The sequence below is a fragment of the Sinocyclocheilus anshuiensis genome, unplaced genomic scaffold, assembly GCF_001515605.1.
Source record: "Sinocyclocheilus anshuiensis isolate Anshui unplaced genomic scaffold, SAMN03320099.WGS_v1.1 scaffold78, whole genome shotgun sequence".
NCBI lineage: Eukaryota > Metazoa > Chordata > Actinopteri > Cypriniformes > Cyprinidae > Sinocyclocheilus > Sinocyclocheilus anshuiensis.
Window position 1 is genome coordinate 1,724,272 of NW_015544250.1, and position 15,498 is coordinate 1,739,769.

General features: G+C 34.3%; 1 protein-coding gene across 1 annotated transcript in view; it reads right to left on the minus strand.

Moving 5' to 3' along the window:
- Window positions 1-7,049: 7,049 nt before the first annotated feature.
- The window catches only part of LOC107697826 (uncharacterized), a 30,745-nt gene continuing 22,296 nt past the window's right edge, over window positions 7,050-15,498 (minus strand). Inside the window, exons 8-12 of the mRNA XM_016498679.1 lie at window positions 11,502-11,506; window positions 10,026-10,110; window positions 8,305-8,382; window positions 7,962-8,055; window positions 7,050-7,909 (exon numbers count right to left, since the gene is read on the minus strand). Of these exons, the coding sequence (XP_016354165.1) occupies window positions 7,504-7,909; window positions 7,962-8,055; window positions 8,305-8,382; window positions 10,026-10,110; window positions 11,502-11,506 (668 nt within the window). The 3' untranslated portion in view covers window positions 7,050-7,503. The remainder of the gene's footprint in view (window positions 7,910-7,961; window positions 8,056-8,304; window positions 8,383-10,025; window positions 10,111-11,501; window positions 11,507-15,498) is intronic.

Here is a 15,498-nt window from a genome sequence, read left to right on the forward strand (position 1 = left end):
CTCTGGTGTTTGAATGACAGTCCCTCGAGTTCACGGGCGCTGTTTATAGGCGGAGCCGCACCAGTGGGCGGTGCCATAGTGGTTGATTGACAGCTGTGATCCAAAGGCTTGCACTGGGGCTAAATCCCTTCAAAGGAGAATTTCGGTTGTTCCTTTTAACGGCCTCTAAAAGTCTTTAAACGCATGATGCTTATCTCACGCTTATCCGTACTGAAGAGTGGAAAAAAGCAGGGCTCCATTTGAAATTCGCATTTTTTTTGGAGATGCTCCTAAATGGAATTGGTGTTTGATTGTACATCGAGCTGAAATACTCTCATATAGAATAATTATTAAAACCATGAAAAAAATGTAGCCTATTGTAGAAAACCCGTCTGTTTTGATTTATACACTCTAAAAAATGCTGGGTTGTTTTAACCCAACTTTGGGTCAAATATGGACTAAACCAACTTTTGGGTTAAAAATGTAATTGAAAAATTTAACCCAACAGTTGGGTTAGTCCATATTTGACCCAAAGTTGGGTTAAAACAACCCAGCATTTTTTAGAGTGTAGGATAAATAGGCTATATGAAATTTTCAAAGATCTTAATTTCTTAAAGTCAAACAATAAATTATTTTATTATAAATTTTCTTATTTACATTTTAAAAATTAGTATTAAAATGTCATTTTACATATATTTTAGTCGCCGATTTTTTTTTTTTTAATCAAATTAACTAGTCTGAAATCAAAATGATTTTTCTAATTTCATTTATGTAAATCATTTCCGCACGGTTGCAAATGATTTTTTTCTTTCGGTTCCAAACGACCCTGGACTATGAATTATTTGGTTTTATTGTGACCGAACATCAAAACCTCTTTTAAACGGGGATGACTTAGTTTTTGCCCACAACAACCCAGTACAATTGGCGTAATTAAATAGGTTTAAGCGAAACAGGTGTCGACTAATGTATATGGTGATTGCAGCATAACAGATGGTAATGTAGAGGGATACTCAGATAAGATTAGAATTCCTAAACATACATACCAATGCCCTGGAAAGAAAAGCACAGCAAACAACCCGACAGCAGGGGGTTCAGGCTCTCTGACATTGGAAATACAAGTTTTTTGTTGAAACTGGCTGTTTAATCTGTTATCTAGTAAACAATGCTGGCATGCATTGTTTCCTAAAACTCTGATAGAGTCTCAGAATTAAGTTTAGTGGCATTTCATGCATTATTTCAGTAGGGTATCTGATGAAAAGAAGTGTTACCTTGATCTCTTCCAAAGGTTTATTTGGAAATGTTTATTAAGATTTTGTATGGTGAGGTTGTGAAGGTGTGAGACATTTGAAGGGCTGACAGACGGACAGATAAGTTTGGAAGCAGGGTGGGGTTCAGATCCCCTCGGGCCAAGAGCAAATTTACTCAGCTTGCACAATGGTCAAAATGGAGAGCAAAGAGCAAAGCTTATGCTGCATCTCTGAAGATAAGCAGCTCAGGGCTGTGATTATTGTGTTCCTCACACACTCGGCTTTCTCCTCTCTTTCCTCTCTTCTCGCACACAATACAGGTGTACTCATGTTCTGACAGGTCCAGTTAAGACTGTTTGCTCACGGGATGTCAGTCATTTGCCGAGAGGAGAACAGCATGAGATAGTAGACTGACATATACTTCAGATAAGAGATGAGCTTTTCCACTCCTTCACCATAGAGAAAGCAAAGAAATCCAGATCTGCATGAGTGGAGATTTCTCCTGAGAGCTGATTTCAATTTGGTTTCACTCTACTGGAACTACTCGTGTCAAAATCCTAATGGTTTGTGTTGTGGTTTAACCAAACAGATCAACCACATTAATCAATACAAATCAACAACTGCAGGATCAGTCAGAAATAGATACAAAACAGAAATTTAAATAGAAACATAGAAATGCACCACAAATATAAAAATATGAATAAAAATATGCACAAAACTTGGTTTTACTATAAGATATAGTCTACTGTAAAGTGGCTTAAATAAAAATAAATAAATAAATAAAGCAACCATGCAAATGCATGGTAAATAAAAAAACAAACTCAGAAATAAATAAGCACAAAACTTGGTTTTTAGTATGATATACTCAAAAATGGCTGTTAAAAATACAAATATATGGTAAATAAAAAGCTCACAAATAAATAAATAAATAAATTTGGCTTTAAGACATAACCTAAAAATAGCAGATCAAATAAAAAATAAATAACTAAATAAAATATAACCATACACATGCATGGAAAACTCTATATACTCGTAAATAAATAAAACTAATTATAAAAAAATAAATAATAAGTGTATATGCACAAAATTAAATAAGATAACCATACAAATACATGGTAAATAAAAAGTAAAATAATCACATCTATATATGGTAAATGGTAAATATATCATTTTATTTCATAGATATTTAGACAGAATATATTTTTTTGCTCTATTGTTATACTGCATACCTTTTCTATGTACTGTAAAAGAAGAAATCTGTAATTAATCAACTTCTCCAAGCTTGAATTAATAAACCATAAAAATAAATCATAGTTTCTACTGGTGATGAAATATAAATGTTAAACATGTCAAGACAAAACAAGACTGGTCTGTCTAGGTACTCCAACTCTGAAAATTAAACTATCTGCATTTTACCCAAATGGAATTCTTTGCAAACGGGAGGATCATCCATTGAGCGCAGTATGTGTGTCCTAATGAGTTGATAATGACAATGGGCAGAGGTGTGACTTCATTTAGCACTCATCACATACCACTGAGCAGACAAAAGGCCTGAACTTGTCATTAGAATGGCCAATAGTCAGGTGTCAATAAGATCTGTTAACAAAAGCATGAAGGGAATCCACAGAGTGTGTTTCACACATTCTACATGTTAGTTTTTCTTTCTGGAAGTAGTTCCTTTTTAAGCCGTTTTGAGGTGAGAAGAGATACATGCTTAAAAATCTGACCTGGTAAAATAGAATTAAACATTGTGTATCAAATTTGTTAGTGTCAAATCAAATATTTTTTTTTTTTTTTTTGACTAAACTAGCATAATATAGAGAAATTTAGTCAGGAAAATAAATAAATACATAAATGATTAAATAAAAATCATTCAATCAATCTGCTATTTTGAGGGTATTTTCCCCACCTAATCTGATCTTTAAAAAAGACTTTCATTGGTGTTGATTGTGTTATAACAGACATTCTAATATTGACTTGAATAAAACAAGCTTATGAGTAATTTGAATGTTAAAGGGATAGTTCACCCAAAAATGAAAATGTGATGTTTATCTGCTTACCCCCAGGGCATCCAAGATGTAGGTGACTTTGTTTCTTGAGTAGAACACATTTGATGATTTTTAACTCCAGCCGTTGCAGTCTATCAGTCATATAATGCATGGCAATGTAACAAAATATATGAGAGTAAACATCAAATTTTCATTTTTGGGTGAACTATCCCTTTAACACTACAAACACATATTTAGGTTGACAGTATGTTTGTTTTACAGCGTAGAGAAATGAATATAAACATCCATTTATGGTCTAAATCGCTCTTAATTCTTTCAAAATCACCTTTTAAAAAGAATTGTATTTTTATATGGGCCATTTTATTACAAGACAGGTTTAATTTTAAATGGCGTGACTTCATAAAAGTGTTGGCCTAAAACAATGCTGTTGTTTTTAGTGTTCAAAACCCTCATTTTGAGAGCTAATGAGCTATGCCAAGTCCACAGGCCCAAACTGAGGGAAGTTAGCTGAACGTGAATGTTATCAGTCTTTCCCACCTCCCCTCTATCAACCACCCCCTCCACTATCCATCTATCTTTTGTCATTTGTGTTATCATCCCTACTCTATCACTCTTCTTTACAGAGAAGTGACATTGCAAGTACTCACCAATGGGAGGATGCCTTTGTTAGGGGTCTAGACCGGTCCCGCCCACTCCTCTTTCTCTTTCGGGGTGTGATTTGATTGACAGCCCCCGCATGGGGTGAGTGACAGGTGGTGTTCGTTAGCCTGTGACAGGCGGCATGGTGGTTGGAGTTTGTGCTGTAGATTGGGGCCCATCCACATGATCATCCTTATGTATGGTTGAGAATACAGTGCAGTGCGTCCATATGGCATCCAGATTCCTACTACGTGTTCTGCTGCTTGAATGAAAGACTGGGATGCTGCAAAAAAAAAAAAACGTAGAGAACAAGAGCGCAAGGAGAGAACACCTCAGTTCTAAAGAAAGACAGATAGAAATGCGACAGACAGACAGACAGATAGAAATGCGACACAGACAGACAAGATAGAAATGCGACAGACAGACAGATAGAAATGCGACACAGACAAGATAGAAATGCGACAGATAGAAATGCAACAGACAGACAGATAGAAATGCGACACAGAGACAAGATAGAAATGCGACACCGACAGATAGAAATGCGACAGATAGAAATGCAACAGACAGATAGAAATGCGACACAGAGACAAGATAGAAATGTGATAGACAGAAATGTGAGATAGATAAAAATGCAACACAGATAGATATATATGCATTAGATAGATAGATAGATGTGCATTAGACAGACAGACAGATAGATAGATATGCATTAGACAGACAGACAGACAGACAGATAGACAGACAGACAGACATTATTGATAATTTGTGAGAAATGCAACAGACAGATAGAAATGCGACCGACAGACAGAAATGTGATAGACAGAAATGTGAGATAGATAAAAATGCAACACAGATAGATATATATGCATTAGATAGATAGATAGATGTGCATTAGACAGACAGACAGATAGATAGATATGCATTATACAGACAGAGACAGACAGATAGATATGCATTAGACACAGACAGACAGACATAGATAGATATGCATTAGACGGACAGACAGATAGATAGATATGTATTACAGACAGACAGATAGATAGATATGCATTAGACAGACAGACAGACAGACAGATAAGACAGACAGACAGACATTATTGATAATTTGTGATCAGAAACGGGAGGAAACTTTAAGGCACACAAGTCAGACTCGCATGAAGCGCTTAACAAAGGCACTCCTCATGCGGCTGTTTCCCCCTTACAATCAATACCTGGTGTGATTGTAAGGCATCTGTGACATGACATCTACATTTTGGGTCATTTGTAAAACAAAGACTACAAGGAAGCTGGAGGCCTTGAGCCGCTGGTTTCAGTTCCCCCTCCCAGGCACAATGGCGGCCCGTAACCGCAGGGGGAGCGGCCCTCAGATGGAAATGAGCAACCAAACCAACAATGTAGTGCCTAATCTCTTCAGAGAGCCGGGAATCAGTTACACAGCAGTAGAGGCCTCTCCGTGCTTTTCAGTGGCCTCCCCCCCACAAACGCAGACACGCACACACCCTCCAACCCCCCTCCTGTGTAGCCACAGGCTCCCCTTACACATGGGCCAGATACAAGGTATCCCCCTGCAACAGAAGGGGCAAGAATAAGTGGGGCGTGGGGTGGGGCAGAGCCCTCAAAGCATGGGATTAGAGCTAATGTGCCCTCCCTGGGTTCTAATCTCTTCAGAGGAGCAGCGTGTTTGAGGACTGCGGGGCAGTCAGATAAGTATCTATTACAGCAAGGCCCTCTTATCCTTCAAACACCGCCATGCCCTTCAGAAATGAGGCACAAAACCACTTGTCTGTCTTCCCCTGTGACACCCAAAACCCAAAAGCAAGCGCTGGCCTTTTGCAACTAAGCTGGAATTAAGGGCTCAGGACTTTACGGAGGGCCGCTAGGGCCCATATTTGCTCCATCTGGGGAGCTCAAAGACGAGCGACTGATGGGCATCAAAGAAGGAGAGGAGAAAAGAACCGAGGAGCTTCGCTGGGAAGGTGCGAGCCAGGGGACAGTGACTGAGGTGGAAGATCTGATAGGGTGTAATCTTGTTAGGGTGATCCAGAAGAGTGATGAAAGATTAGCGCAAGGGCCCGGAGGAAAGGTGGGAGGATTGGAGCGCAACACTTTATGACAAAAAAATTATCTTAACAATTAGAGGAAAAAACAGACAATAATGAACAGAAAAAAGCACACATTACACAGTACAGTTTATTTTTCTTTTTATAGAAGGGAACATACATTACATTATGAAATAAACACTCAGGTAACAGGAAAGACCCTCAGACTTCCAGTATAAGGCACTGACTAGAAGATTTACTCGACATCATCCTTTGGAATGCAAAAGACATTTATTTTATAATAAAAATGAGCTAAAACCATACAAAGACATTAATGGCAGAAAAGAATAAACGAAAAGGCTTTTGCAAAGCATTTAAATTCCATGAAATTATATTAGAATTTTTCAAACTGAAATAATGCAGAATAGGACTGTTTTTTTCATAGGAATTTTATCATAAAATTCTTGGTATTGTTGGCTGAAATTATATTTTCCGGTCCACAGAGCCTTTGTTATGTCATCATAAAAGGAAAGTTATTTCAGGGGCAGAGAATGTCATTGCATTTCGGTAGAACATTATAAATACATTATTTATTTGTTTGTTTGCTCATTTGCATTTAAATTCCATGAAATTATATTTGAATTTTTCAAACTGAAATAATGCAGAATAGGACTGATTTTTTCATAGGAATTTTATCATAAAATTCTTGGTATTGTTGGCTGAAATGATATTTTCCGGTCCACAGAGCCTTTGTTATGTCATCATAAAAGGAAAGTTATTTCAGGGGCAGAGAATGTCATTGCATTTCGGTGGAACATTATAAATACATTATTTATTTGTTTGTTTGCTCATTTATTTTTTGCTTAAGAATAATGTACGCTGAAAAAAAATGTTTATAATACATTTATTTTTTTATATTATATTTATATGTTATCTGTATATCTATCTTCGCAAAAAGTTCAATATTTTTATATTTAATATATTACATATACAAAATTATATATAACATACTATATATAGTTACATATATGTGTGTGTGGACAGTATATACATATATATATATATATATATGTATGAATGAGTATATTATAAAATAAGGGTATATAAAATATTATAAAACTAATAAATATGGTATTTTTTATTTTGTTGTCTTTAAGGATGAAAAACATTCTCACAGAGCCATAAACAGTGGTTCTGACTTTTAAGTTATGTAAGGTGAAGATAAGGCAAATTAAAGCTGAAGTTGGTCTCTATTCAAGATAGAACTTTAGCATTGACATATTTAGTGAAACGGAGTTCTTGTAAAACCTTGGGATCATATGATGTACAGGTATTTTAAAATGTACCTTTTCATTGCTTAATGAAAATTGTAAACCTTTAGCAGAGAAAATAAGACATCACACTTACCGAATATCACACACTGCTGTGGCATAACACCACAAATGCTAATTATTAAGCTAAAAAGCTACTTAAATGTGAATACAACTAAATCATACTATTTGTTCGAAAAAAGCAGCAAAGTGCGTTTTCATCTGTAAACTATTCACGTGGCACTAAAGCGATACTGAGGATGTTTGGACTTCACGCAGTCTACCGTGAGAACTTTCTGGGTCTAAACGCAGGCAGCATTAGCTGATGAGCAACAGTCCTCTCCTCCGGCACGGGCGCTAGCTCCTCTGCTGCACCCCACTTCTTCATAGAGTGAAATAATGAGGTGATCTTCCTGTTCCTGCGCTCGCCGGCCTGGGTTAGACTGTGGCACTCGCTGACTTCAGCTTGGAGAACAAACATCAAAGCAGTGTTAAGAAGAAGACCACACTGTGCATGAAATAACACACTGGAAGGACAAATAAGGTGAAGACACAAAGTCCAGAATTGATCCACGAGGCACCCCGTAGATTCAGAGAAACCACATGCTTGCGCTAATGTGGAAAACATCTTCAGTGCTGCTCTTTCCACATGTGCCACATGTCTGAATGGACTAAACACCCTCATGCTGCATTGCATTTATGCACCAAAAAAAAAAAAAAACAAGAATTAAGTTTGACTCACATAGCTCATGGTCTTCTAATCTTGTCTCCCGTAAACTGAGGTAATGATATGCTATGTGGCCGCTGTAGTCCCGCAAATTCTCCTTTGCTCCTGTGCACATGTTCAAATTTCAGCAATATTAAATTAAGCAACTTTAAAATAATAAAATAAAATGTAAAATAAAATAAAAAAAATAAATAAAATAAAATAAAATAAAAAAATAAAATAAAATAATAAAATTAAATTAAATAATAAAATTAAATTAAATTACAATAAAATAAAATAATAAAATAAATAAAATAAAATATAAAATAATAAAATAAAATAAAATAATAAAATAATAATGGCATAAATGCTTACCATATGTCCTGACCAGCAGGTCAAATATATGTCGATGCCCGTGCAGTGCTGCAATGTGTAAAGGTGTGTATCCCTGTGAGAATAAAATACTGAATATCACAAAAAGTGTCAAGAGCAGGTTATAATTCATCACATAATCAAAAGAATCAAATAAAAAAATATTTATAAATAATATTTTTTATTAAATTAAATTCAACAAAATATATTTAATGTAATTAAATACATAATATATTTTACATTTACAAATATTTTACATGTAGTAAAAATTGTTATGTGTTAAAATATATTTAAATTTTTTTGCACTGTGACATTATTTTCATGACAATTAAGCCCATTTAATAATTAGCATTACCGTAACACATACATATACACACACGACACACGCATATATAAATACATGCATATGCTGTATTAAATTAAATTAAATGCAAAATATATTTTACATTAACAAATATTTTACATAAATTAAAATTTGTCATGATGTATATCAGATATGAATATATTTGAGATTTTTAGTCATGTTTTTAGTCATGTCATATATTTTAGACATTATTGTCATGACAATTAAACCTATTTATCAATTGTCATTTCCGTAATATGTACATATACACACACATATATAAATATATTGCATTAAATTAAACAAAACTATTTAATTAAATATAATTAATTAAATATTTCATTTAAATACAAAATATATTTTACATTCACAAATATTTTACATATTTCAAAATATATTTTAGATTTTTTGCCCTATGACATTAATTTCATAAATACAGTGGGTACGGAAAGTATTCAGACCCCCTTAAATTTTTCACTCTTTGTTATATTGCAGCCATTTGCTAAAATCATTTAAGTTACCCACTGTATATATATATATATATATATATGGAATGAAAAATTTATGAAATTAATAAATAAATGCAAAAGTAATGCACACACTACAATACTGAAAATTAGATTATAACTATAATTTAACAATAGATAAAATAAAATTTCACCACTGCTAAATATTATAAACACTGCTAAAATATGCTAAATTTATTTATTTTCTTTTGATTTTGGGGTGAAAATGTTATTTGTGAGATTCACCCAAACAGAAAAGGTTCGCTATTTTAAATATCTCTAGTGATCAATCTCACTACTAAACACAAATGAAAAGAAACGGACTGTGTGAAGGAAAATTCGACACTCACCCCCTAGTGCCCATGTCCCAATCATAAAAACATAACACAACAGAATCAGAGAGTGACAGAAAGAAGAGGAGAGGGGAAGAGAAAGACGGGACACTAATTAACTGAGGTTACAGCGGCAAAATCTAATGACAGAATCATAATTGCCTGGTAATTCAGTCAAATTGCTTTGCTCTGAGCCTGCTGTTGGAATACATGAAGACATTGTTTAAGGGAAGCTGTTAACATGACAGAGTTTGATTTATGAACAGACATTCTCAAACAGTGCCTGGCTTCATTTGCACAGCTGGGCACCCACATACCCTTTCACAGGAGTTATGTCAGAAGCGGACATTTCAAAACGGACACTTTCTGGCAGCTTGACACACACGTGAGAAACATTAACCCAGGCATGGGGTGAATATAAGGTGAGGAGTACTTACATGCTGTGAGAGAAAAGGAGACACCAATATATGATTAGTAAATGCATTTGAGTTTAGGCATATATGGATTTGACAAAAAATGAATTGATTTATGAAGTGCGTACTACTTTTGTATTGATGTCAGCCCCTGCTTCTGCCAACATTGTGGTCATGTCTTCTTTACCGTGTTTCGCAGCCCAGTGCAGCGCTGTCTGTAAGAGATTGAAACATTACAATACTAAAATATATATAAATGTAAATATACACAAGACACATTTACATAAAATAACATCATTTAAATAACATCCTCCTGTACAAAGTATGACCCATGAACTCTTTATAACATGGTCTGTGTCAAAAATTTGCTTTTGACATTTGACCCAGAAATGCGCAGATTCTTCTATTTCTTCAAATATTACTTTCATTATATTTGTTTGTTTTTTCCCTTTATTTTATTATTTCTTTATTTTATTTATACATTAATATTTATTCTTCAAATAGTTTTTTCATTATAATATTATTTTATTTTAATATTTATTTATTCTTACATTTATTTTTTACTTTTTCTACATTCTTTTATTCAGTTTTTAAAAAATGCTTTTATTACATTTGACCTAGAAATTGTGCATAATACTTAATATTCATTCTTCAAATAACATTTTTTAATTATAATATAATTTTATTTTCATATTTTACTTTATTAATTTATCCATTCTTTCATTTATTCATTCTTAAATGTTTTTATTACATTTAACCTAGAAATTGTGCAGAATACTATATATTTGTTCTTGTTTTTCCATTATAATATTTATTTACTTTATTTTATTATATTTATTTATTTTACTTTAACATTTCTTTTTACTTTCATCATTCTTTCATTCACTCACTCACTCACTCACAATTGTTTTTATCATTTATCATATTTAACCAAGGAATTGTGCAGAATCTTAAGTACTCCTTCAAATATGATTTCATCATTATAACATTTTTATTTTAATATTTATTTATTTATAATTTTATTTTAATATTTTTTATTAGACTTTATTCATTTTTTTATTTGTATTTTGTATTATTTCAAATAACGAAATTGGTTGAGAGGTTTGGTTTAACTTTTTTTACTACATAATTCTCACACTTGCATTCATGTTATTTCATAGTTTAAATTAAAAATTTTTTAATCATATTGAACATGTATTTAAGCATTTTTAAAAATAATTCATCACATTTTTTTTTTTCTAAATTTTTCACAATTCTAAAACTTTAATCTTAAAAAGGCTCATTTCCTGTCTAAATCCAAAAAAGGCAGATCTTGAGTGTGGTCTCAGACTTGTGGGCAGCACGGTCGATCTGAATCCTCATATTGCTTGTTTGACCAGCTTGTTTGAGCTAGTACACAATCGTCAAGCCATCTGATTCATCTTGTAATACATCATTTACACTCCGCATGTTCATTCTCTCCCACTAGGTAGATCCCCACCCCCCTAACGCCACGCTGTGGAGTGGCCCGCGGGTCCCATAGGCTGCCAGCGGGCCCCAGCTGTGCACAGAGGGTGTGGAGGGGACGGTTTCCTGCCATCTAATGGCGGTCTAATTACAAAACAACAAACCAGTGAGCCCACTGCGGGGGGAGCACAGGCCTGTCACGGGGTGCAAGATTGATGATGTTGGTATGACCCTCTGATGAAGGACCCACCCAGGAATCAGCCTGTTGACAAGGCCTGTCAAGAGGAGAAGGGGCCGCACACCACACTCAAGCTCAGATACGCACACATGCACACGGATGCTGGAGCTTCTAAATGCCCTGCGCTCAAACACAAAGAATGGAGAAGATGGGAAAGCTATTGACCTCAGCCTGAGCGACACACCTCCTCTATCAGGAGGACGATGTGCGGTGGATTCTTCAAGACGGCACTGGATCAAAATCAGCCACTTTATGTGGATGTACTCTGCATAATTTTTAGTGCATGTTATTCTAGAGAACAAAAAATGATCAAATAACTTTTCTCCTCATTTGAACTGTTTTTCTTTCAAGAAGAGTCATGCGAGTGAGGGAAAAAAAAACATTAAATACTATCACATCTCAATTTTCATGATGAATAAAATGCATTTCTGACTTACATTATTTAACACGGAATTTTTTATTTCTGGAAAGTTTAATTGACTCTGTTTAAGTCATTTGTTCTGTTTCTGGAATGTTAAACCAAACCTCTCAAAACTCAAAAAAATTGAAGGAGTAAATTAAAAAAAATAAATGAACGAGTGCATAAATGAAATGGAAATTTTTAGTTTTGTAAAGAAATTCATATGTAGCAAAGAATAAAATACAGTTCTGATCTACATTATTTAACTAAGTTTTTGTTTCACTCATTTTAATGCATTGTGAAAAATACCAAATAAATAGAAGTTAAAAGTAAAAATGAGATCACTTCTCCAAGCTGTATCAGCTGATATAATTTCAATTTTTAACATCAATTTGTCAAATACTAATTCGGACTGCCAAGAGTTAAGACATTTCTACACAAAACTACACTAAAAACACAAAATAAAGATTGCAAGAATAGGATGCCGCTCCTTGAATTAAACTAAATGAGGTCATGTGACAACAATATGGCATACTTGAATGCTTTTAGTGGCATAACATGGCTATGTTTGGAATAGCATATCCAAATAATGCATCCCACAATGCAACGGGCTCAAAGTGAATGTCCATTTCCAGTTTAACAACGTCCATTACTGTACAAAGGTAAGATTTTTTTTAAATGTTTTTGGAAGAAGTTTCTTATGCTCACATGTAAAAACTGTTTTATCTATTTGAATATATATTTTAAAATGTAATTTATTCCTGTGATGCAAAGCTGAATTTTCAGCATCATTACTCTAGTCTTCAGTGTCACATGATCCTTCAGAAATCATTCTAATATGCTGATTCGCCGCTCAAGAAACATTTCTTATTATTATCAATGCTGAAAACAGCTGTGCTTCTTCATTTTTTTTTTTTGTGGAAACTGAGATCATTTTTTCAGGATTCTTTAATGAATAGAAAGTTCTTTGACATAGAAATATTTTGTAACATTTTAAATGCTTTTACTATCACTTTTAATCAATTCGACGTGTCCCTGCTTCAATATAATAGAAATATTAATTTATTTTAAAAATATACAGAATGCTATGATTTTAGTAACTCTACCCTAATTCTGACAAAAGATATTTAATTAAATAGACATATAATTAAAAATGCCAAATTACACTTTTTAATTACTAGACCCAACAACAATGTACTACAGTCTGAAATCTACATATGCATACTGCGTACTATTTCATCTGTACACAGTATGCATCATATCTCCACTATTGTGTATTCTTAAGCATGTGTTCTGTACTAAGGGAGGGTCCTGTCTCCTGTAGGTGTTTCCAGTCCTGCCCACGGGACATATTGTGATAGATGAAGTCTGGTTTCACCATCAGCCGCTCTATTGTTTGGGCTGTCGTACCCTTGAGATGGATTGGCCGGCACACATGCTTGACTGACAGCGCGACAGGTCTCATGGAGGCTCCACGTGACGGACGACGGCCAACAGGATGTGACGTCTCCTACACTTGTTCCTCAGGTTCCTGTTTTGGCCTGGCGGGGAACCCTCAGCTCTCACTAACCAAATCGCACCTTTGTGACGACTACCATTGCAGCACAAAAGAGACATATTCACTGCGGCTTTTAAAGAAGAGCGATGGATAAATGATGTACTCACAAACTGGACGGAGGAAGGAGGAAGTCCGGCATACATCGGGAGAGGATGACATGGTGGAGAAAGAGAGAAAGAGAAAGAGATGAGCGCACAGGTGGATTTACATTTACACCTGAGGCCCTGATGCACAGCAAAGTTAGTTTCATTCTTTGCTTAGGGGTAAAAAGTAGTTAAAATACCTGAGAATAATGTTATCAAACAGTATTTAGGTGCGGTCATATTTATGATATTTCAGCGATTTGAAATATTGTCTACTGTCAGTATTGTAGAATTTGTTCCTTCATTTTAGTTAGAGTTTGCAGGTTTTATGACGGTAAATTTAAAACATTTTACGTCCAGGTAAAGAAAATTTAAAGGAATAAATTAAATAGAACACAATACGTCAATATGTTTTCTAAATCTAAATGTCCTGAATTAGAAATGCTTCAAAGTTTGACAAATCAACTTCCAATACATCTCCATTACTTTTGAATTCATTTTACAAACTAACTAAATAAATAAATAACTTAAGGCTTGTATAGATCTGTTTCAAAACAGTAGAATATGGAAATAACTTTTACTGTACCCTTTGATCACACTGCAAAAAAGTGATGTTCTTCATCAGTATTTTTGTCGTTTTCTAGTGCAAATGACTAAAGATTCTTAAATCAAGATACATTTACTTGAGAAGCAAGCACAAATATCTGCCAATGGGCTCAGAAAAAAAAAATCTACTTAATTGTGAAAACAAGTTTTCCATATTGACAGATGTTTATCCTTGTTTTAAGAATAGACTCACTTAATTTTGTTTAATTTTTCAGTAAACAAGATGTTTAGGATGTTTAGATATTTGTATTGAAAAACAACACAAAAATATTGAGCAAAATATACATTTTTTTGCAGCGTATGCAACATGCCATGACTATGAATTTAATAATTTCTGCTCTGATTTAAGACCTTTTTAGGCCTGAATTTTTGGAAGAATGAATTAAGACTTTTTAAGACCTGCAGAAACCCTGTTGGTAAACAGCGGCCATGTTGAACTAATTCATTCCCTAGTTTTAATTCATTCAAATCAAGGTAATGAATCAGAACAACAAGGCCACAATTTAATAAAACAAGGGAACGAATTAATAAAACGAGGGAACAAATTCTTAATATCCACATGTCATGTGCAGGGCTCTCATGAAATGGACTCCAAACAAAATGTTTTGGTCCAGTTTTGTTCAAAATGACGTCACACCAGATAATCTTTGATTTCTCTTGAAGTGCATCAGGGCCTTTATCTCGTTTGCGGCCAGAAAGCGAGCGGTCCTGCTCGAGTGGCTCAAAGCAAAGAGTGTTTACGTTGCATCTGAGATCTTGACTGTTTATTTATGGGCTTCACTGTGAGAGCTTCAATTGGAATTTTCCCCCAAAGGAGCTTCCAACGTGTGAAAGGAAAACAGAGATAATGCGCGTTGTGTCGGGTTACGGGCTCGGGGTGGTGTAACTTTAGCGACTGAGAGGCTAAAGGCAAAGCTTAACTACTTAAACTTAAGACTTAAACAATAGAAGTGGCAGAAAAGATCCAGGACAGCAAAAAATGAGCATCCTTAAGAAAAAAATTAAAATCCAACTTACTGACATAAATATTTGTTATTCAGAAATAACTGATGTTTTAGCTTTATGTCGTCTTTTTGATTATATTTTGTAATAAAATGCATGTTTCAAGTCACCATTGGAGTAATTCTCTTCAGTGAGATTTCATCCATTTCAGCATTTACTTTCTTTGGTGTATAAAAGTAATTATTATTCAATTTTTATATATATATACACACACACACACACACACACACACACACACACACACACCTTTTTTTTTATTTTTTTAATATT